This window comes from Perognathus longimembris, chromosome 9 (assembly GCF_023159225.1).
Source record: "Perognathus longimembris pacificus isolate PPM17 chromosome 9, ASM2315922v1, whole genome shotgun sequence".
Classification (NCBI taxonomy): domain Eukaryota; kingdom Metazoa; phylum Chordata; class Mammalia; order Rodentia; family Heteromyidae; genus Perognathus; species Perognathus longimembris.
This window is the reverse complement of record NC_063169.1, coordinates 32,798,932-32,821,968: the sequence shown is the minus strand read 5'-3', so window position 1 is coordinate 32,821,968 and position 23,037 is coordinate 32,798,932. Positions and strand designations below refer to the sequence as shown.

The window sequence follows — 23,037 nt, the reverse complement described above, 5'->3', positions numbered from 1 at the left end:
GCTACAGGTTCTCATGCAGACAGTGCTCTGGCCATGTCCTTTTGGCACTCATGCTATAGATATTGCTGAGGACTGAGTTGCTGTTGCTAGCTTGACCCACACTGGAAGATGTCCAAGGAATTTAGTCTCCAAGGAATACTTGTGTGTTGTCCCTTAGAACCCCTCTGGGTTCAAACTGCTGCAGTCTGAGATGCACACTTGACACTGGCTTCCTTTCCCACAGTCCCGTGAGTACTTGCCTCACAGATAAACAACTTTCAGTCGTCTGAGCTCATCTTTTAGAGGGACTTAATCAACATAGAGAGGAGCTCATCTCTGTTTATAAGGTTCAGCAAATCTGGGGTAAATGTATAAATTTTGATCAGCCAATTGATTAATTAATGATTTACCTGTCCTAAATATATAATAAAATATGAGTATTGCAATCAAAAAATTATTAATTAAAATAATTATGCTATAAATTATAAATGTTATAATTATATTGTTGATTATAAATGCTATAATAAACATATATGATATAATTAGACTCACAAACACACACATATATGGAGTTTCAGTATAGAGTGGTTGCCTTCATGATGAAATTCATAAATATATATATTTGGTTGCCTAAGGATTTCTATAAACGTCAGACCTTACAAAAATCTAAATCTGCCTATGGTAAGTCAAATAATCACCCCTCTGCTATCATAAACTCATGAACTAATCTCTACATCCTGCAAAAGGATTGGGTTGCTCCATGAGTCTGGAGCAACCATGTGGCAGATAGAACATGGATGGATGCCAATAGAATTCCACTTGCCAGTCAACTGACTGTAGAATAAGAGGATTACCCTGGACAGTGTGGAAGGGGCAACCCATAAATCACAAAGATACCTGTATGAGGAAGAAAGGCATTAAGGACAGAGTGATGTGAGGTGACATGATATGATATGATATGATATGATATGATATGATATGATATGATATGATATGAGAGAGACTCCAGTGGCCATTATGGCTTTGCAGATGGAAGACTGAAAACCACAGAATATAGGCAGTCCCTCTAGGGTACTTTAGTTTCTACTGGAATTCTAACTTCAAGAACTGTAAGATAACCATTTCTGTTTTCTGTGCTCTTCCGTCTACTATAGCAGTAACAAGATATGAAGACACTTCTCTTGCCAAGATAGTATTCAGAAAGCATTATGTTGCAAAAGGAATCTCCTTACATTTCTTTTTAATTTGTAAAACAATCTCATGATTCATATTCTTAGAATAATATAGAAGGTTTTCAAATGATTTTGAAAGAAAAGAAAAGCTCTACTGTTTAAATTGAAGATTTCCAAGGCTAGGAAACAGATCTACTATACATGCTTATAGAAACAGACTCATTTGTAGTTGATCTCACTCAGTCAAATATTATATAAGAAATACAACAAAAACTCTATTTTGCAACTCATTTATATACTGTATTCACAGATGCACAGAGCAAAAATATTTCCTTCATATCATGTGACAAAAATAGCATATATGTAAATGTGTGTATGTGTATGGAAATATATATTATAGACAAATTATACATATATACATGTATGCATATTTCCTTCATTAGGACTGAAATAAAACATAATATTAAACCTACACTTGGGCACTAAATTTATATTGGGAAACTAAAAAAAGGTCATCTGATATGATTTCATATCCAGCTCTGTTCTGTACAGTGAAGGCAGTGTTGCCTGAAGGCCTGTGTATGGGTTTAAGTAGCAGACAGGCATCTGGCTGTGTTACCAAAGCTCATATTCCTGACTTCTCTTTTCCTTAATTTTGCCCTCATGTACAAGCTAGTTCGCTAAGTTTCTCTCAAACCAAGTACATCTACTCCTCATCTTTCTGTCTGAACTCCTTCCTTTTCCTAGAGTATTAGTGTCTCAAAACCAATCCTTTTCCCTGACAACTGAACAGCCCTACCTTTGTGTTTTTATCCCAGGGAAAAGTGCCTAAAACATTTCTCTTTGCTCTGTTTTCACAATATCTAGTAAGAATATTTTGTAAACAGGAATTTCTTGCAGAATTTGCTAATCAGAAACTCTGGAATCTCCACAGCCATTCCCAAACCCCCTGGTTTGACTTTATCTTAGAGAAAGTCTTGTTGAAATGTTATGATGATTCTGCACCTCACTGTAAAGATCTAGCCAACCACCTCCATGCATCTACTGTGTCCTATATACAGCCTTCCGTTACATTTTAACTGTATTTTATGAAATGTATGTTTCTTATCTCATTATCAGTACTAGTTTCTGTGTGTGTGTGTGTGTGTGTGTGTGTGTGTGTGTGTGTGTGCATGTGTGTGTGTTTTAGGCCTGGGGCTTGAACTCAGGACCTGGGCACTGTCCCTGAGCTTCTCAGCCTCAAGGCTAGTGCTCTCCTTACTTGAGCCACAGCAATACTTCCCATTTTTTTTTTCGGAGTAGTTTATTGGAGATGAGTGTCTCAAGGACTTTCCTTCCTATCCAGGCTGGCTTTAAACTATCCTCAGATCTCAGCCTCCTGAGTAGCTAGGATTATAGCTATGATCATGAGCTGGCTTTTCTTTGTGTTCTTGCTTACTCTAATGTAGAACAAAAAAAGGGGGGGGGGAAATTCATGTAATTGTACAAAGCCAGAAAATGCTTCAATACTTTTTTGTGTGCTATAGAAACAAGATGGTAAGGAAAGATGTAAAAAGATGTTACTTTAACTGAGGTGGTGACTCATTCCTGTAATCCTTGTTACTTGGGAGGCTGAGATCTGAGGTTCAAAGCCAGCCCAAAAAGAAAAGTCTGTGAGACTCTTATATCCAATTAACCACCAAAATTCCAGAAGTCAAGGTGTGGTGCCAGTGGTAGACTGCCAGCTGTGAACAAAAAAAAAGAAAAATGCCAAGCAAGAGTGTGAGGCCCTGTGTTCAAGTTCTAGTACTAGCACACACACAAAAATGTTGTTTTCCAGCTCTGAGATTCCACCTCACCCCAGTAAGAATGTCTATTATCAGGAAAACTAATAATAACAAATGCTGGGGCTGGGGATATGGCCTAGTGGCAAGAGTGCTTGCCTCGTATACATGAGGCCCTGGGTTCAATACCCCAGCACCACATATACAGAAAATGGCCACAAGTGGCGCTGTGGCTCAAGCGGCAGAGTGCTAGCCTTGAGCTAAAAAAGAAGCGAGGGACAGTGCTCAGACCCTGAGTCCAAGCCCCAGGACTGGCCAAAAAAACAAAAACAAAAACAAAACAAAACAAAACAAACAAACAAATGCTGGAGGGGATGTGGACAACAGGGAACACTGCTATATTGTTGGTGGGAATGTTAACTTGTTCAACCACTCTGGAAAGCAGTATAAAGGTTCCTCAGAAGGCTAAACATAGAGCTCCCCTACAACTCAGCAGCCCCACTTTTGGGCATCTACCCAAAAGATTACAAGCAAGAACACACTAAAGCCCCAAACACAACTATGTTCATCACAGCACAATTTGTCATTGCTAAAATATGGAATATACCCAAATGCCTCTCATTAGATGAGTGGATCAGGAAAATGTGGTACATATACACAATGGAATTATGTGCCTCTATCAGAAAGAACAACACTGTCCCATTCATAAAGAAATGGAAGGACTTGGAAAAAATCATACTAAATGAAGTGAGCCAGACCAAAAGAAGCATGGATGCATGCTATGGTTTCCCTCATAGGGAATAACTAGTATATGTTTAGGTTAGGCACAGCAGAAGATCACAACAGCCCAATAGCTATGTCCTTATGAACACATGAAGATGATGCTAAGTGAAATGAATTCCATGTTATAGAAACAAGCAGTATATCATTGTAATTATTTTCAACATGCAATGTGAAACAGTACTCTTTTTTTCTTTCTTTTTTCTCTCTCATATTCCCTTCCCATGCTTTTACCCCTGCTATCACTGCATCTGATCTCAGTACACTGAATACTATATATACATATATTAGAACTAGGGAAGGGAAAGGGAATACCAAAATTGAAAGACAAAGGATAAAAAGACAAACCATTCCAAAAGCAATACTTACAAAACCATTTGGTATAAACCAAGTGAACAACTCAGGGCAGGGAAGGGAAAGGGGAAGGCAGAGGAAAAATGAGGGAGGAGGTAACAAGTTGGATAAGAAATATACTCGCTGCCTCACATATGATACTCGAACCCCTCTGTATTTCACTTTGACAATAAAGGAAAAAATGCTGTTTTATAACAGGTGGAAGCTGTGTTTGAGGGAAATCAATGAATAATATGTAAAATTAGGGTTATGTAAGAGTGTATGTATGTAAATCAAAAAAGCAACACCCTTAGATCACAGCTGATAATAAAGAGAAGGAAAGAGAATGCAGTGAAGAATTCAGTGTATACCCTACAGAATTAAAAGTGAGGGAAGGGGTAGGAGGGGTGGGATGGGCAGAAATTTAGAAAGGGGTGACATTGATCAAGAGGCATTGTATTGGTAAACTGTTTCGTTAAATAGCAATTCCTCATACATTACCTAAGGATAATAAAAAAATAAAATAAACATGGCATCATCAATTTAAAATTCTTACTCTTTATGATTAGACTCCATTTAATTTTGTATGTATAAAAAAGTAAAAAATGAAGTGATAACTTTAACATAATGACCAGTTTCATAAACATAGAAATATGGCTGAGGTCCAGTTATTAGCAAGCTTAGCTTCAAGTGTGGAGAAATGGGAAATATTTAATATTATGTGTGAAAATATTTTAATTAAAGTCGCTATTGTGCAAAATTAATTCTAGAATCACAAGGTTTACAGTTTGGAAGTATCAGTGTTTTGTTATAATGTAAAGCCATTGTGTTGTTACTGGGGGAACTGAGGCTGGAAAGGTAGAGACACTGACAAAGCCATATATCAAAGCCATACATACACACAATCTTGGCAGGAAGACATAGAACTCAGGCCTGTTGACCTAAATTCTTGTACAGGACCAATTATAATATAGCCATAGATGCATAGCTAGAGAACACTTCTGAGTCTGTTGATTAAACTTCAAACAACAACCTACAAAGTCCCCCTAAGCCTGCACTGGCTGGTATGACCTCCTGGCATGTACCCTGCTGAACAGTAGCTCAGGTTTCTCATCTGAGCATTGAGGGATGCATTACATGACTAGAACACTGCAACTCAAAGCACTGGTCTACCATCTTCCCCATGCCTGGCTACAGATTAAATATGAAAGAAACCAAGGACATGAAAAGCCTCAAGAGAAGTTGCAGGGAATAGAATCTTTATTCTTCAGCCTACAGCAAGGCTGAGTTGTTGAATTTGTTCTGATACGTGAGATTTTGGTGCCAGATGAAAAGTTTGATAACTCTGCAGTCCAATTAAGTGTGTACATTACTCTAGAGCCACAGGCTGAGCTGCAAAGCAAGACCTTGCTACTCCTTACATCCCACACGTGTGTATGTATGCATTAAAATCTGGGTTGTGTTCATAGGGAGAATGAAACAGTGGTTAGAGGTTAGCTGCAGATGAAAGTTAATGTGGAATGTAGAGAAAAATGCCCTATGTACTAAAAGATTTGGGAGCATTCATAGAAAAACATGAATATATGTAAAGTGATAGGCTAAAGTCACATGATTTTAAAGACACAATTGGAGAATTGACAGTTCCCCCTTAGGCAGGACCTCAGTCCACCTTTCTTTGCCTTTAAAGGCCTTCAGACGAAGAATTTAATAAACACAGAAAAATGTATACTGTGTGTGTGTGTATGTGTGTGTATGCATGCACTTGCACATGTGTACCAGTACTGCAGCTTGAATTCAGGGCCCAGGCAGTATCCCTATTTCTTTCACTCAAGGCTGGCACAGCCTACTATTTGAGCCACAGCACCATGTCTGGCTTTGGGGGTGATTAATTAGAGATAAGAGTCTCATGAAATAAGACCACATTCTGAGGACTTGAGGGTTAGGACAAAAATATATAAAATTTAGGGAAATTTGGGGAAACACACCAATAACACTATGTACTTGTATGTGAGGCATTTTACATTTTTTAACATGAAAATGGCCAAGGTGATTAAATACTTGTTGAATAGATGACTTTAATGTTGGTTATGTCATACTGGTCGGTTATGTCATACTGGTCCAGTCTTTCAGTCTGTACTGTTTATTATGGGGTTGCTTCTAGTTCTTTTCTCTCAGGTTTTCCCAGAATTAGTTGTCTTACTTAGAGAATGATATGTTGTCCAGAGTGGTTGGTTCTAAGTTGTGAACTGAAAGAGTAAAATTTTCTCTTCTTTTTTATTGATTTTATTTGAAAATAAGATTCATTATAGATGTGATTGGTTAAGAAGAGTTCCACATGACTGATGGACTTCAGTAAGTGCAGAAATTTGAGGACACACACACGTATGTAGAGGGAGGGGATTAGGAAGAGTACAATGGTGGAAGGAGTGACACTAATCAAGATGCATTGTACATATATTGAATTGAAACTCCTTCATACAACCATGGAAAGATAATAAAAATGATAGATGAACAAGTTAAAATAAAAGTCTTATGAATTCTCCTGCCCAGTCTGGCACTGAGCCTTGGTCATCAGATCCCAGCTTCCTGAGAAGCTATGTGAATCTATAATCTATGGCTACACTATTCATTTTAAACCTACCTCAACTGTACATAAAAATTCCAGAAAACATATTGTAAGATTTTGAGTGTTTTTGGAGCTTGAAGATTTGAAATTCAAGTAGTTATTGGTTTCTGGCTTCCAAAGATAGGACACAATTAGGTTCCAAGGTAAAATCCGATGAACACATATGAGAGATGACTAGGGCAGCTGACTTGGGACAAATGTAAGACCATCTTTGGATCCTAAAGGTTCATATATGCTATTTGGATCACCTTCCAGATTGGGTGGAAAAAAGTACATCAATGATGAAATCTAATCTCCTTAAAACTTTTTTGAGTTGTACAATAAACGTGAGAATCAGTACCAGAACTGTGTATACACATACATATGCAAATATGACAACAATACATATATTATGCATATGACAGTGATGTCAGAACTGTATCTTAGCAGTAACAAAGTTATTATGCTTATTGTTACTCTTTTGTTTCTGTTGTCACAAGGGGAGGTAGGGAAAGTGGACATAAAGATGGATGGGTACAGAACTGAAGATACAAGGAAACTGTAAACAGAGAGCCCTAAAATGTGTGTGTGTGTGTGTGTGTGTGTGTGTGTGTGTGTGTGTGTTTATGCATGCAGCTACCTAACTAGTTAGGTAGCTAGTTACCATGTAACCGATGATGCAATCTCTTGACTTAGAAGTCTCTAACTTGAGAAATTAATTGCTGCACAGTTTATCAATGTGAACATTTAATTGCTTATTATAAAGGTGTTTGAAGTCATTGCTTTCTACATAAAAGAGAACAGTAATTCATCTAGGTTCTTGTATATAAAGAAAAAGTAACAAATAAAGGGAGAATAATTTTAAAACTAAAAACTCCCTTCAAGCCCAAATACCTTACAAAACCAATTTTTCATGATGTTGCTTTTGTATCTTAAAGTGTGAGTATACATGTTTTTTTTTTCTTTTGAGATAAGGTTTTAGTTCTTATTAAAACTGATGATAAGGCTTAATGGTTAAGTATATATCATGATAGAGTAAGTTCTTTGTTAAGTAATGTAAGACAAATTTCTGATATTTAAAAAGGTTTGTTTGTAATTACTAAAATTTCCAAGATTTATAAATGACATAAAAACCAATTAAAGGTCGAGTAGAAAATAATTCTGCAAGTCCTTTTACTTCCATATTTGCCTTTTGTCAAATATTATAAAGTTAAGGCTTGGCTTTTTTGCTCATGTCTAGTATTCTACCATTTGAGCCATGACTGAAATAATAGGATGCTGTGGCTCAAAGTGGTAGAGTGCCAACCTTGAGCAAAAAAAAAAGAAGTTAATGAACAGCACTCAGGACCTGAGTACACGCCCCACTACTAGCACACACACACACACACACACAAAACCCTGCATTTATTTCTCACAATTATTTCATTGATGGGAAGATTCATTACTAGGAATTAACAGCTTCTGTAAATTTTTGTATGTGTATCATAGTTAACTTTCCATGTTGTTTTCTTCCTCCATAATCCATATGTAATTTTCCCTAACCTGATTAGCCTACTTGACAACTTTCCATAATTTTTCATGAAAGGGATTTACCAACTAACTATACAGTTCTACAGAAAGGACAACACTGCCTTTTGACATGTGGGTTAGAAAATGAGTTTATAAGGCACGGCCTCAGGCCAGAGGCTGGCTTGGTGCTGGCACAGCTTGGATGAGACTAAGGGGAGGCTGCTGCAGGAGGCAGGGCAGATCTGGGGCCTGGATTGGGCACTGGAGGCCAACAGCCTGCAGATTGGGTGTCTATGGAATTGACACTTACTCCTGGAATATCTCCCAGTTAAGAAGTGGTGATCCAGGGTTCTGTAGTGCTTAAAAGTAGTGGAACAGATGAATTTAAAGTGTAATGTAGAAGAGACCAAACAATTATATATGTGATGGGTGGTTTGCCACCAGTCACTGTGACAACTGTAAAGTAGTCTGAAGGTGTGCTTTCCAGCACTTCCTTGGTTTCTTGGAGAGACTTGCCTGCAGCAGGGTGCCTTTTATGAATAATCAAAAGCAGCAAAAACCAACACTATCAGGCCAGCATTTTAAAACCAGAAAAAGAGATGAAAAGGAGAGGTTTGACCCTACTTAGTTTCAATACTGTATTATTCAAGGCTTAACTGAAACTGGTACTGATTTGGAAGCAGTAATTAAGTTTCTTTATGCTTCTGGAGCAAAACATGACTACCCCTGCTATGCAGAAATGCTCTTTGACATTCTGGTGGCCTGTTGGAGAATTAAAGTCTCCAACCAGTGGAAAAATTTAGCCCCTGCACGGTTACTCTGATGCCTCATTAGCACACTAATAGGCCCTTGGGAACACATTCCCAGTAAGGAGTTTCTACTGTTTGCAGGCCAAAGGAAGCCACCTGTTGTTATCTCCTTTTCCCCCCTGCTTAGCAAGTCTCCCTAAGGAGACTTGCTTGACCAGCTGCCTTTAGTGTTAGATTCTCACTATAAACAGGAAAGTCTCCTCACTGTTATTTCACAAGTATTTGGAGAAGTCAAGATTGATGATATCTAGCCTTAAGGAGATAGTAGCTAGGAGATAATTATAGGTTGTATACAGTTCCTTGTTTTGATATCAACAATCTTTGTAGTCACTACCTCCTGTAATTAGAAAGGCATTTGTACCAAGTTCCTGCCCTCACAGTAGGAAATTTCCTCCACTTTTGTATTTGAGAAAAATGTCATGCTGTATTGATCTTTTACCCTGTAATTGTAAAATTGGTTTCTAACCCTATATAAACCCTGGCCCTCTTGGAATAAAGTATGCATTGGTTCACTCGCCTTGCATCCCCCGTGTCCTGATTTCCACTGCAGTTACCCAGGTTCAACAGTGGCCAGCGGAATGCTGGCCCCAGGTGGTACACTGGCAGATGACATGATGCATACGGATGTCCACGTATTTGCAACACAAGAAGACTTAGAGGCCATGTAAGCATTTCCTCAGTTTTTCAACAAGTTAATCAGGCACTACAAATACCTGGAGAAAGGTTTTGAAGATGAAGTAAAAAAAAGCTGTGGCTGTTCTTAAAGGGTTTTTCAGAGTCGGAGAGGAACAAGCTGGCTATGTTGACTGGTTTTCTTCTGGCTAATGGAACACTTAATGCATCCATTCTTAATAGCCTTTATGAGAATTTGGTTAAAGAAGAGATTTCAGCAGCTTTTGCTGTAAAGCTCTTTAAATTGTACATAAACGAAAAAGACATCTATGCAGTGGCTGCAAGTCTTCGGAAAGTCAGCATGGATAACAGACTAATGGAACTTTTTCCAGCCAATAAGCAAAGCGTGGAACACTTCACTAAGTATTTTACTGAGGAAGGCTTGAAAGAGCTTTCAGAGTATGTTCAGAATCAGCAAACCGTAGGAGCTAGCAAGGAGCTCCAGAAAGAACTTCAAGAACAGATGTCCCGTGGTGATCCATTTAAGGATATCATTTTATATGTCAAAGAGGAGATAAAAAACAACAACATCCCAGAACCAGTTGTCATTGGGATAGTCTGGTCAAGTGTGATGAGCACCGTGGAGTGGAACAAAACAGAGGAGCTTGTAGCAGAGCAAGCCATCAAGCACTTGCAGCAATACAGCCCTCTACTTGCTGCCATTACTACTCAAGGTCAATCTGAGCTGACTCTGTTGCTGAAGGTTCAGGAGTATTGCTATGACAACATTCATTTCATGAAAGCCTTCCAGAAAATAGTAGTGCTTTTTTATAAAGCTGAAGTCCTGGGTGAAGAGCCCATTCTGAAGTGGTATAAAGACGCATACATTGCCAAGGGGAAAAGTGTCTTCCTCGAGCAAATGAAAAAGTTCGTAGAATAGCTCAAAAATGCTGAATAAGAATCTGAGTCTGAAGCTGAAGAAGGTGACTGAATTTTGAAACTCTATCCTCAGTAAATCAAACAGGAGTTGTAGATAAATGTCACGACTCATGTGTCCTGGTTCTTACATCTTCCTACCTCCCTCTATCAAGCATGATATAAGGGCTTTCATGGCAAATTTATTTTAACTGTTTCTATTGTTACTGGAAATGTTGAATTTAGTTTCTAAAACCATGTTTTAAGTAGCTACAGGAGCTGTAGATTTGAATCTAATGTTGCTTCAGGTTTTTTCCAGTTATCTTCCAGCTCCTGTATTTTCTACTGTAATAATTTAATTTAAGGCCTTCCACAATGAAGACTTCTTTATTCCCTGGGTTTTTGTACACAACAGTTTTCAAGATATGATTTGGTTAAAAATAATTTGTTAGAAAAATTCTGTTTTGTAAATTAAACTATAGAAGTATCCACGTCTCAAAAGGCAATGATTTGTGTGATAATTTGGTATGCACAGAGCCCTGTTCATCAAGGAAAATCTTACATGATAAATGAACCCATATTAATATGATCCCTCAATATTGGGACCATGGCTGTGTGTTACCATATTCTTGTCTTTTGAACCCCAGGTGCCCCTAGGTTGTTTGCTCTCTGGTTTCTATCGTCAGTGAAGGTGTAGAGAACAAACTTGGAGTTTGAGAAATCATATGTGGCAGAGGTGATGGGAAGAAGAGAAAGTTGAGCTTTTTCCCGCTGAGAAACTTCTGCATTCAGTTTAAATCTTTCAGGCAAAGAAAATAGCTATTCTTTTCACATAAGCATTTTCAAATATACATTAGAGAAGTCTTTATCAGTTAAAATATTTTATGCTCAGAATATACTTAAATTGATATGAAAGGACCTGTAAAGGATTGTAAGGAAATGACTGCTGTATTAAATGCCAGTAAAAATTGTTAAATGCTAAGGATCAGCATGTCCTGTCCTAATTGAGGATCTAAATGTGACTCGTATTTCCTATTGGTTTAGAATATTTGTAAAGAATGAAGTACGATGTAACTATGTATTCCCACTTGGTCTTCCTAGACAGGCTTTCATTCTATTACCATTTTCAATAATGCCTCAAGCACCTGGCTATTAACATAACTTCTCATTGCCATTTTTTATTGCCACAAGCCAAATATATCTTCTAAATAATGAATCCATTTATTTTAATGGTTGTCTTTTAATTTTCATCTCTCCTTTGTTATCTATCTGTAAATGTAGTCAATATGGGGGAAAACCTAGCCAAATATTTGAGTGATAAAGGCATGCTAAAAATTTTTGAAGGTTTTTAATTGGAAAAAAAATAGCCTACAATAATGCCATCCAGGGACATAGTGGAAATTTCCCTTTTGGAGGTACCATACATTAGAGAGTTTGGTGTTTAAAAGTTCATCTTGAGGGAATAACATGTAATATAATTTGAAATAATGATACGATATCTTAAGAGCATTTTAATTGATAACATTGTGACTGGGGTGAATTTGTTAAGTGAATAACTTTGATAAGGTTTTCATGCACAGGAAAAACGTATTTGCTAGATTTCTATATAGTAATCTGCTTTTACTTTTTAATTTGTAGTCCTCAAAAGACTTTTTTAAAAAATAAAATCCATCCTTACACTTAAAAAAAAGAAAATGAGTTTATAAACTAATCTGGGGCAAGGCAAGAGCTGATTGTTGTCTGTTGTATAACTCAAGCGGAACAGGGTGCTGAGTTTTAAAGAACACTGGGGCTCTTCTCAAATGTTTGCTGAGGGGTATGCAATCAGTAACAATTCTAAGAATACAAAAGGAGAACAAAAGAATCATAAACTGGCATTGCCTTTGTCAAAATTGCTAAGCCATTTGCAAAAATAAAAAAGATATGTACTGAATTGTGCTATCTGGGCCAGTGAATGTAGGACATGCTGAATCTGAAGAGAAAAGTGCAGGCAGAAATCCAAGATGGTGCATGCACACCTCCAGTGCCATTAGCAGAGGGAGCTCACCAAGCTCAGTGCTTGCACAAAAACTTTTGATTCTGGCCCTACATCTGGCCCTACAGCCAAGGGATTGATCGTCCAAACCACAGGGAATTGGAATCAGTAGTTTCATGGAAACTGTGTCATTGACAGTACCTGGATGGAACTGTAGTGACATCAGCGAGGCACAGAAAGACAAATGCCACAATTTCTAAGTCATATTAGAAATGAAAATAATTGATTTCATAGAAACAGAGAGAAGAACAGTTGTCACAAGATGTTAGGAAGGGGAGAAGGGAAAGGACATAGAAGTTGGATAAAGGGTACTAAAAGGTAGTTACACATGAGGAAAAATTCTAATGTTGTTATGTAATGTTATTACATATTGCTAAAGGACTAGAAAAGAAGTCTTGACTAGGTATGCAGCTCAATTCTTAGAGTGTTGGTTTTGTTCCCATCACTCAGTCAATAAACAAATGAGAAGAATTTCTGAAGCAACACAGCAACACAGTGCACTCCCCTGCAACTCACCCTCCTCCTCACCACCCTCACCTTCACATACAAGATTTGTATGTGCTTGTTGTGAACATTTATTTATTTTTTATATTAAAGTAGTTGTACAAAGGAGTTTCAATTCGACATGTCAGTTTGTGAGTACAATGCATCCTGATCAATGTCACCTCATCAGTCTCCCCCATGTTTCCCAACCCCATTCTGCCCCTTAAGTTACCTACTTCCATCTTCACATATTCGAAGGCTCAAATCTTCCTGCAACCCATTCCCATTCCAAACCCACCTGGCACACAAGATGGAGATGGAGCTGTATGTGTTCTCAAGGCATTATAGCAAAGTTACATGGAAATGTGTGGTTGCTAAGAGTTATAAACAGTGCTGAGATGGAGCCCACAGCAAAGTGCTTCTTCAGCAAGTGCAACGTCCTGGGTTTGATCCCCAGTAATGAAAACAAAACAAAAAAGGCAAAAAAAAAAGTATAAAATGCTATCCTTCTTCTCCAATGGGATTATAATAAAGTAGCTAACAACATACCCTTTAAGAGCTATCTATTATAGTATAGGCTTTCTAAAAGTGTGTGGCCTCCGACACGTCTTGGGACTAATCAGACAGAAAAACAACAGCACTTTATGGCTGTGTTTGAGGAGTGGAGAAGTTAATAGTTGCAAAGAGACTGAAATCCTTGCTGACATGCAGTCATTGCTCAATAAGCTCTGAATGGTTTGTGTACTACTAATACAAACTCATCAGGTGAGTATCCAATAGTATACTAGTATGCACAGTGAATGTGCAATTAGTAGTAGTATCATACATATTTCATATAGTTATTTTTGCTTTCATATACTCAAAAGGTAGTGTGGGTAAATAGTGTCACAATATACAATGTACCTATGTGAAATTGGAATCAGGTGATAAAGAAATGGTTGAGGAAGATGAGGGTGACATAGATCAAGGTGCATTATGTTCATAAACTGACATGTTGAATTGAAACCACCTTGTATATCTAAAAAAATAAAATTAATAAAAAGATAAATAAGGATGTAATCAAGTTGGCTAACTCTTTAAATACAATCAGATACAATTCTCAGAAATATGACACCTGATGTAAATCTCATGCTTGAAAATAATCTTTGTATAATTAATATATAAATTCCCAGGACATAGTCAGGTGTTGATGGCTCACACCTATATTCCTAGCTTCTTTGGAAAATGAAATTTGTATTGTTAATTATTTTGCCTAGAAGGCACTTAAATTTATTTTTCTCCTCCAAATTCTGAGATAAAAATTCTGTTTTATGTCAAGTTCATTTCAAGAAAATGAAGTTTTCAATCATTTTGGACTAATCGCAAGTATCATTATTACTGTAGTATATTCAGATTTGGGTATTATTTAACTTGCCTTTAAAAAATAATCATGAACTACATAAAGTACTCTTGCTTTAGCTATAATCCATGTATTCTGACTTCAAGTCTTAGTACTAGAAGTGTATATGCTTAATTGTAAAAATGTGTATTTCTGTTTATAAAATCACAGCTCATTAAAGGTGCCAGTACTTGGGGAAGACAGAATTAGATACTGAATGTTAAATTGTGCTAAGTAGTACAGCACATCAAATTTTTGTAAAGTAATAGGATCCAGTGAAGTGATTTTTAATATTTTGGATTGGAGGATGGTTATAGCCTTATTTTAGCATTTCATAAAAGGCCATGTGTGGCTTTGTCTTCATCAAAATTGTGAGCCTTACAATCTGAGGACCCTCACTGACCCCCAGTTGTCCTTTGGCAACCCCTAGTTAAGAAATCCAGTGAATGTTGAATTAATGTGTAGATAGGAAGAAAAAAAAGACTAGAAATACACAGTAAACTGGGTGTAGTAATAACAGCTCGTAATCCCAGCTACTTCGAGACTGGAGAAGGGAGACTAATTGAGCCTAGGTATTTTTGACCAGCCTTGGTAACAGTCAGACCCTGTCTTGAAAGAAAGGGTAGGAATAAAAAAACAAAAGATAAGTAATAGGGTAATTTGTGCATACACATACCTACTGCAATGTTTTCTACCAATCCTGTTCTGAAAAAATATAAAATGATATATTCCTTTTCTATACTTTTAAGAATTCTAGAATGCAGAGTGTAATGTCCTATACTGCTAGAGCCCAAAGTAGAATTTTTTCATGCAGGAGAGAGAACTTCATTCAGCCAAACTGCTGCCCTGCTGCTGAATCCAAGGCATGGGTGTCAGGTCCCAAAATAGAAATTTATAAGCATTTTATTTAGTCAAATAGGAAAAAAACAAGGTCGGCTTGCTGTAATGCAGGTTGAGCTTGTTTTCGGGTGTGTATGTCAGTACTGAGGATTGAACTCAAGACCACATACTGTGGCTTTTTTACTCAGGCTGACCCTCTATATGTCTTTATAACTCCACTTCTGATTTTTTGCTAGTTAATTGGAGACAAGCGACTGGATTTGCCTGCTCAGGCTGGCTTAAAACCAGGATCCTAGATCTCAGCCTCCTAAGTAGCTAAAATTACAGGTTTGAGACACTGGTGCCTAGATGTGGAGATGATTTTAACTGTTGTTTATTTAAGTTTTCTAGAGGGCCTACAGGAAAAAATGATAGGTAATATATTCATAACTTCTGCTGTTTGCTTATTTAATTTGGAGAGATGCAAAAATCAATTGTAGTTCCGATTCCATTCTTAAGTTTGAAGCTGGATGCTGTTGTGCATAATTGTAATCCCACCCCCTGAGACCGAGACATGGAAGACTGAAGTTCAAAGCCAGCTCAGGGAGCTGAGAATCTCTTATTAACTAGCAAAAAGATGGGTTGGGAATGTTGTTAAAGTGGTAGAGCACCAGCCAAGTGAGAATGTGTGGCTGAGTTCAAGCCCTAATACTGGTAGTTTAAAAAAAAAAAAAAGCAAAAGAAGAAATAATAAATTTGATAGGCATTGGAAAAAATTTTAGCTTTTCATTGATAATATTGTAACTTTTTATTGGTAGAAGGGACCTGATTCTGAGAAACCCTGTTATCTGTTTTACTGTTTATGATAAAATAAAAACTAAAGTATATGTAGAAAAAAAATCTGTCGAAATCAGTATTATTTTTCATACCTGGCCAACTTAAAAAGAACACCTCTAGCTTAGGCACAATCAGAATTTATTGTTTGAGGCAAGGGAAAGAACAAAAATAGAGCAGCTGGAGTGTTTGAAAATACTCTTCCTTATTAGGGCATCTGCTCAGAAGACGAGTTACTATAGCTGAATTGAATCTATTCACAGTAGTGAATACCTAGGCCTGACACCGGCAGTAAATAAAAGAACCTGTGCTTACATTCACTTGATGGTTTTGCACACTGCAAGATGGTTTCTGGTACCATTATTTTGTGCTCAGGAAACAAAGAACATGAAACATTATGCTCCATAGAATGTTTTTCTTGTGCAGTTATATGAATCAAATAAATGAGGCACAGACAAGGTATTTAGATTTAGGCAAGATTGTGCTCTTGTAGTTTTCATGAAATAAAAAATAAAATTGGTGGGGAGGGAAGCACATATCCTTGGTAAGGAATGTTGGGATCTATTGTGAATAATCAACAGATTCATTTACCACAAATCTTCAAAGAGACTAAATTGGCTTTTCTTCTCAGTGGCTATGAACTTATTTTTGTAATCTTCACAAAGCAGGATCATACTTAAAAGAAAGAAAATATCTTGCTAGGCTGTATGGTTGTAAGAAGATGGCCTGGGACGACTGTAAGACACTCATTTTCTTGAGCTAAAAAATGTGCTTTCCTAGCAAGTGTTCTTCAGAGTATATTTTCTTATTCATCTTACCTGTGTGACTTTGGGGAAAAGTATTATTAGCACAATAGGATTTAATATTATGGACATTTTCCTGGCATATTCTGCAGGAACAAGGCATTTTTTTTTTATTTTTGGCCAGTCCTGGGCCTTGGACTTAGGGCCTGAGCACTGTCCCTGGCTTCTTTTTACTCAAGGCTAGCACTCTACCACTTGAGCCACAGCGCCACTTCTGGTGTTTTCTGTTTGTGTGGTACTGAGGAATTGAGTGCTAGGCAAGCACTGTACTGCTAAGCTATCCTTTTAAGTGTGAGCTACAGCTATAGTTTTATCTTTGTGTGTGTGTGTGTGTGTATGCGCATGTGCACACACTGACTAATATTGGGACTGGAACTCAGGGCCTACATGCTGTCCCTTAGCTCTTTCTTTGAAATCTGACACTGTCAGTTAGGCCACTGTTTCACTTCCAGAGTTTTAGTGATTAATTAGAGATAAGTGTTTCAGTTTCTCTCTTGACAGGCTAGCTTTGAACCATGATCCTCAGATCTTAGCCTCTTCAGTAGCAAGGATTACAACCAAGAGGCACCTGCACCCTGCCTATGTTATTCTTGACAGTGTTGGTTTCACTTACAATATAATCTTGAAAAGGTAGAGCTATGCTTTGGTAATACCGAAACTGAATAATCATTGAGATCTGACATCCATAAGTCTCTCTAAGTTTTCATGGAGAACTTATGTTTTTGATTATATCATTTTGTAGAATATTAAACCCTATGTAGTTTTTTTTACCAGATTATTGGACTTTATGAAATGCTGCATTGCTTTACTTATTTTCATAATAAATGATGAAAGGAAAAAGCCTTTTAGAATCATATTGAGAATAAGAATGCAGATTTTCTCATGGCCATTGGCAAGGTAATAATATATATGATAAAGTATAGTATATATGATAAATCCAGTAAGTGGAATCATTTTTATATTACCAAGACTCAAAGTGAATAGCAAACAACCACCAAAGACTGATGAAGTTCTAAAGCATGTTAAAAAATCTAGACCTCAGGTTGTGGATGTGGTTAAGTGATAGAATAGGCCCAGTTATGCAAAAGGCCAGGGCCTCAGCAACATACTAAAATTAAAAACAACAGTAGCCTTTTTTTTTTTTTTTTGCCAGTCCTGGGGCTTGAACTCAGGGGTTGAGCACTGTCACTGGCTTCTTTCTGCTCAAGGCTAGCACTCTACCACTTGAGCCACAGCGCCACTTCTGGCTTTTTCTGTTTATGTGGTACTGAGGAATCAAACCCAGGGCTTCATTTACATGAGGTAAGAAATCTACCACTAGGCCATATTACCAAGCCCCAACAACAGCCTTTTGTGGAACCACCACACTGCTTTCCAGAGTGGTTGAACAAGTTTAGACTCCCACCAATAGTGTATTAGGATTCCCTTTTGGCCACATCCCCTCCAGCATCTGTTATTATTAGTTTCTTGATAATGGACATTCTTACTGGGGGAGGTGAAATTTCAGTGTTGTTTTGATTTGAATTTCTTTTACGGCCAGTGATGAACACTTCTTCATGTGTCTCTTCACTATTCTCATTTCCTCTTCAGAGAAGTCTCCTTTTAGGTCTTTAGCCCATTTGTTGAGGGTCCAGTTGGTTCTTTAAGGATTTGTTTTGGAGGAATTTAATTTTTTAAATTCTATGTTTATCTTATTTATGAGGCCTTTATCTGTTGTATGGCCAGTGAAGCTCTTCTGCCAATCTGTGGACTTTCTATTTATCTTGTATGCTACGTTCTTTGCCATGCAGAAGCTCTGCAGTTTGATTTCCCTCATCAGAAATAATTAGTACACATCTAGGATAAACCTAGTAGAAGATCACAATAGCTCAATAACTATGTACATATGAACATATAAGATGATGCTAAGTGAAATGAACTCCAAGTTATGGAAACAAGTGGTTTATCATTGCTTGTTATTTTCAACATGCCATGTGAAATTATGCCTTTTTCTTTTCTATTTCTTTCCTGTGGTTTTACTCCTGATATCACTGTAACTGATTTTAGTACCCTGGATATTATATATACATGTATTGGAACTAGGGAAGGGAAAGGGAATACCCAAAATCAAGAGACAAAGGATAAAAAGACAAACCATTCCAAAAGCAATACTTACAAACATGTATGGAATAAACCAATTGTTTAACTCATGGCGAGGAGGGGAATGGGAAGGAAGGAGGCAGGGGAAAATGAGGGAAGTGGTAACAAGTTGGATAAGAAATGTACTCATTGCCTTACGTATGAAACTGTAATCCCTCTGTACATCACGTTGACAATAAAGAAATGAATAAATTAAAACAACAACAACAACACCAGCAAAGACTTTCAATGTAACCATATTTTATCCCGGAATCCTATAGATTGTATCAATGGGATCTTAAGGAATCTCAGGGTATCTGGGTACCGGTGGCTCACACCAATAATCCTAGCTATTCAGGAGGCTGAGATGTGAGGATCACAGTTCAAGTTAGCCTGTCAAAATCTGTAAGCTTCTTCTCTCCAATTAACCATCAAAATGCCAGAAGTGGAGCTGTGTGTGGCTCAAGTGGTAGAGCATGAGCCTGGAGCAAAAAAAGCTCAGGATGATCTTAAAAATTGAAGCAGGGAAATGGAGCTGCTCAGAGGTAGAGAGAGCAGTCCTCAAATTTAAATAAAAGCCACTCATGTGAATTGCATAGTGCAAGGGTGGCCCTAATCCTGGTAAACAGTAGTGTTGCATCTGCTTATACTACAGCTTGAAATCAGAGCCTTGTACTCTACCTTGGCTTTACTTTTTACAACTTGAGACACCTCAATTTCTGTGTGGTAAATGATTCCTGAAGTGTCCTTTCAGATGATTAGCATAGCCCAAACTCAATTTATGAGTGCATCTGAACCAGTCAGTGCCACTCCTTTAATTGCTAAACAGTATGTTTAAGATTCAGTTTCCTCTCAGAAGGAAGATGAATTGTTGGCAAATAATTAGAATACTTCATTTTATCTATGCTCTAGGAGACAATTTTCTCTCTTTTTCGCAGTTATTTTTTTTTAGATTTTTTTCTTTATTGTCAAAGTGTGATACAGAGGGGTTGCAGATTCATATGAAAGGCAGTGTGTACATTTCTTGTTCTACTTGCTACCTACTCCCTCATTTCCCCCCTCTCCCCTTCCCCTCTCCCCCAAGAGTTGTGCAGTTGGTTTATACCAAATGGTTTTGTAAGTGTTGCTTTTTGAATGGTTTGTCTTTTTGTTCTTTGTCTCTCAATTTTGGTATTCCCTCTCCCTTCCCCAGTTCTAATACCCATATAAACAGTATTTTCTTTACACATATATACCTTTCATTTGCTCACAGCAGCACCATCAAATTCTGTATCTGCAGCAAGAGAGCTTAATACAGGAACACAGAGTGGAAAAGAGATTAGGAAATACTGAAATGAAAAAGAAGAACTCGCAGTTCTAGTTGGGTTCTGAGCAGGGTTGGGTATGGCAGGATTAAGAGGGGAGAGGTGAAATTTGGATAGAGGAAAGGTACTGCAGAACAGGAACTCTATTATATTGCTACAGGAGTGATTTTTTAATGCATACTTAGCACATCATAATTGACTTCTGATTGCTTGAAAATGGTCCTGAAACATTTTCCATAGTCAGTACCAACAACAGTGCCCTGCCAGTGCTTGGAAAACAAATATTAATTTAGTGATATATTCTCAGCTGTGAAAGACACTACAGATAACTATCTTAACTTGTGGTCTGAACACAAACTATACTGTACGTTCAATTTGGGAGAGATTCAGATACTTGACTAATTTGTCTTCTCATTCTCTTTGGTAACAGTGGATTTTTATCATGTTTGGCATTTTACTTTGAAATTTCACACTTAAAGATTTGTACATTTCATGAGCGAGTGACCTCTGCCATTGGGCTGATATTTCTATTTATTTAGATTCATGTAAAGAGTTCAATTTCTTATTCAGAAATGACAGTGTCAGAGGTACAATGCTATTTCAACCTAAGTCTTGTCCCAGGCTGAGGTATTATTGAGAAGGGAGATCCTTTAGAATTAAAGATAAATATCATATGGCTTGGGGATTTATGTTCTGGATCTGAGTAATGGGAGTAAGCATCTCCATTTTTATCATGTGATTCATGTTGAAGTTAACTTACTCCAAGTTCCTTAATACATGATTGACCTGGAACATTTTCTGGGGATCAACTGGTGACAGGCCATCTATGTTGCCCAAATTTGCGTCAAACCACTGGGTTCAAGCTGCTCTCCTGTCTCAGACTCCTGAATAGTGGGACCGAAGGCATGGACCCCAACATCTCTCTTGAACTGAACATCAAACACAAATGACCTTGTACCAGCCTAAGCTCTTAACCACTCTACCTAACACAAAGCAAGCAGAGGCCTCAAACATTTGTTGAACATCTATGTGATTAACCACATGGTAAGCAAGCACCATGTTAACCACAGTAGTAAGAGCTAGGCATAAAAGGAGGAATGAGACTATGGCTTTGAACCTAAGGATACAACACTACAATACGAAGGGTCCATACAAATATCCTCACACAGAAAGAAAGGACAATCACCAAAGTCTCAGGAATACAGAGGAAGTGCAGAAGAGTCAGATTAACTCTCACATAGTGCTGAGGAGTGAGGCCCATGCTCAAAAGAAAACAATTGTGCTCATTATAAAATTTTTACATCTGGGATGGTCTCAAAACATTCAGCTCAATCTGTGATTTTTTTATATAAGCAAACAGTCTTAAAAGAAATTAAGTTCAATGTTATTTGTTCAGTCAATATGGGATAGAAATCTTTTGTGATCTTGTCTTCATAATCCAGTATCTTATTTCGCAGCCATACATTGCAATCTAATCTTTGATTAGACTCTTACAATTGTTAAGAAGGTGGATAGCATTTGAAAGTCAATATAGTGCCATGAAATTAAATTAATAAAGGAATGGGGCTGACCGTTTTCACAGCAGTAATTTAAACCCACTACAAAAATGTCTCTACATAGTTCCTTTGCAAATGTAAGAAAACTTTCACCTGCTCATGCAGTGAATGAGAAAGGAGAAAGAAAAGTGAGAGACCAATAGAGACAGAAAGACAGGCAGACAGACAGACAGACAGACACACACACACACACACACACACACACACATACATACATACATACACAGAGAGAGACAGACACAGAGAGAGAGACATAGAGGAAGAGAAAGGGGGAGACAGGCATAGATAAAGAGACAGAGAGAGACAATGAGAGAGCAATGAAGACAGAAAATAGAGAGAGAAATGCAGTGAGTCTGAGACAAAGAAAAACAAGATACCACAGAAAGACAGAGAAAGGCAAAGAGAGAGAGAGAGAAAGAGAGAGGGCAGAGAGTGTGTGAGAGAGGATGAAAAGATCTCTTAAACTTGCAGTATTTCAGATAGAAAATTATTTTCTTTAAATGACATTAAAGAAGTATTTTGAAATCTGATCATCAAAGCCTTTCTCCACACCCAACATTCTAGAGCAAAATGACATAAAAAACAGTAACCTGGAAGCACTACAAGGAACAAAAGAAAGCAAAGCAAGGCAAATGAAAAAATGCTTCCTACTCCTACTCAAAAGGAGTCTAATCCCAAAGAAGACAAATGATTACCCTTCACAATACAGAGAAGCTCTGTTCATTTTATTGCTGTATATATTAGATAAACTTGTTCATTGCCCCAAACTTCCAATTGCAAATTTATTTTTCAATATATTCTGTGGAATGTATAATTTAAAATGAGTACTTTCTAGAATGCTGAGAGTGCTGTAAAAAGGATTTTATGAGAACTTTTTCATAGAAGTAAATTTTGTGTCAAGGCTCTTGCTATAAAGGAACAGAAAATGTAACGGATGTTTGCAAGAGGAGAAAAAGGTGCTGCCAATATCAATCAGTTCAGTACTGAATTGCCCTTGTTTTTCTATCATATTACATACCATGAGGAATATATAATATGTATGATCAAATATTATGCAATTTTTTGTGTCATCCTGAGGCTTGAACTCAGGGCCTGGGCACTGTCCCTTAGCATTTTTGCTCAAGGCTGGCACTCTGTCGCTTGGGCCCAAGTCCCACTTCTGGCTTTTTGGTGATTAATTGGAGATGAGTCTCATGAACTTTCTTGCCTGGGTTGACTTTGAACCACCGA

The 23,037-nt window shown here is 37.5% G+C and overlaps 2 protein-coding genes across 2 annotated transcripts in view; one reads left to right on the top strand and one right to left on the bottom strand.

Moving 5' to 3' along the window:
• The window catches only part of Rims1 (regulating synaptic membrane exocytosis 1), a 547,387-nt gene that overhangs the window by 36,105 nt on the left and 488,245 nt on the right, over positions 1-23,037 (bottom strand).
• LOC125357761 (eIF5-mimic protein 2-like) lies at positions 1,110-10,553 on the top strand (the record flags this gene model as incomplete). Its single annotated transcript, XM_048354687.1, is given in 2 exon segments — positions 1,110-1,122; positions 10,021-10,553. Coding segments are annotated over 2 exon segments (546 nt in total), but the record flags the coding sequence as incomplete, so codon positions are not given.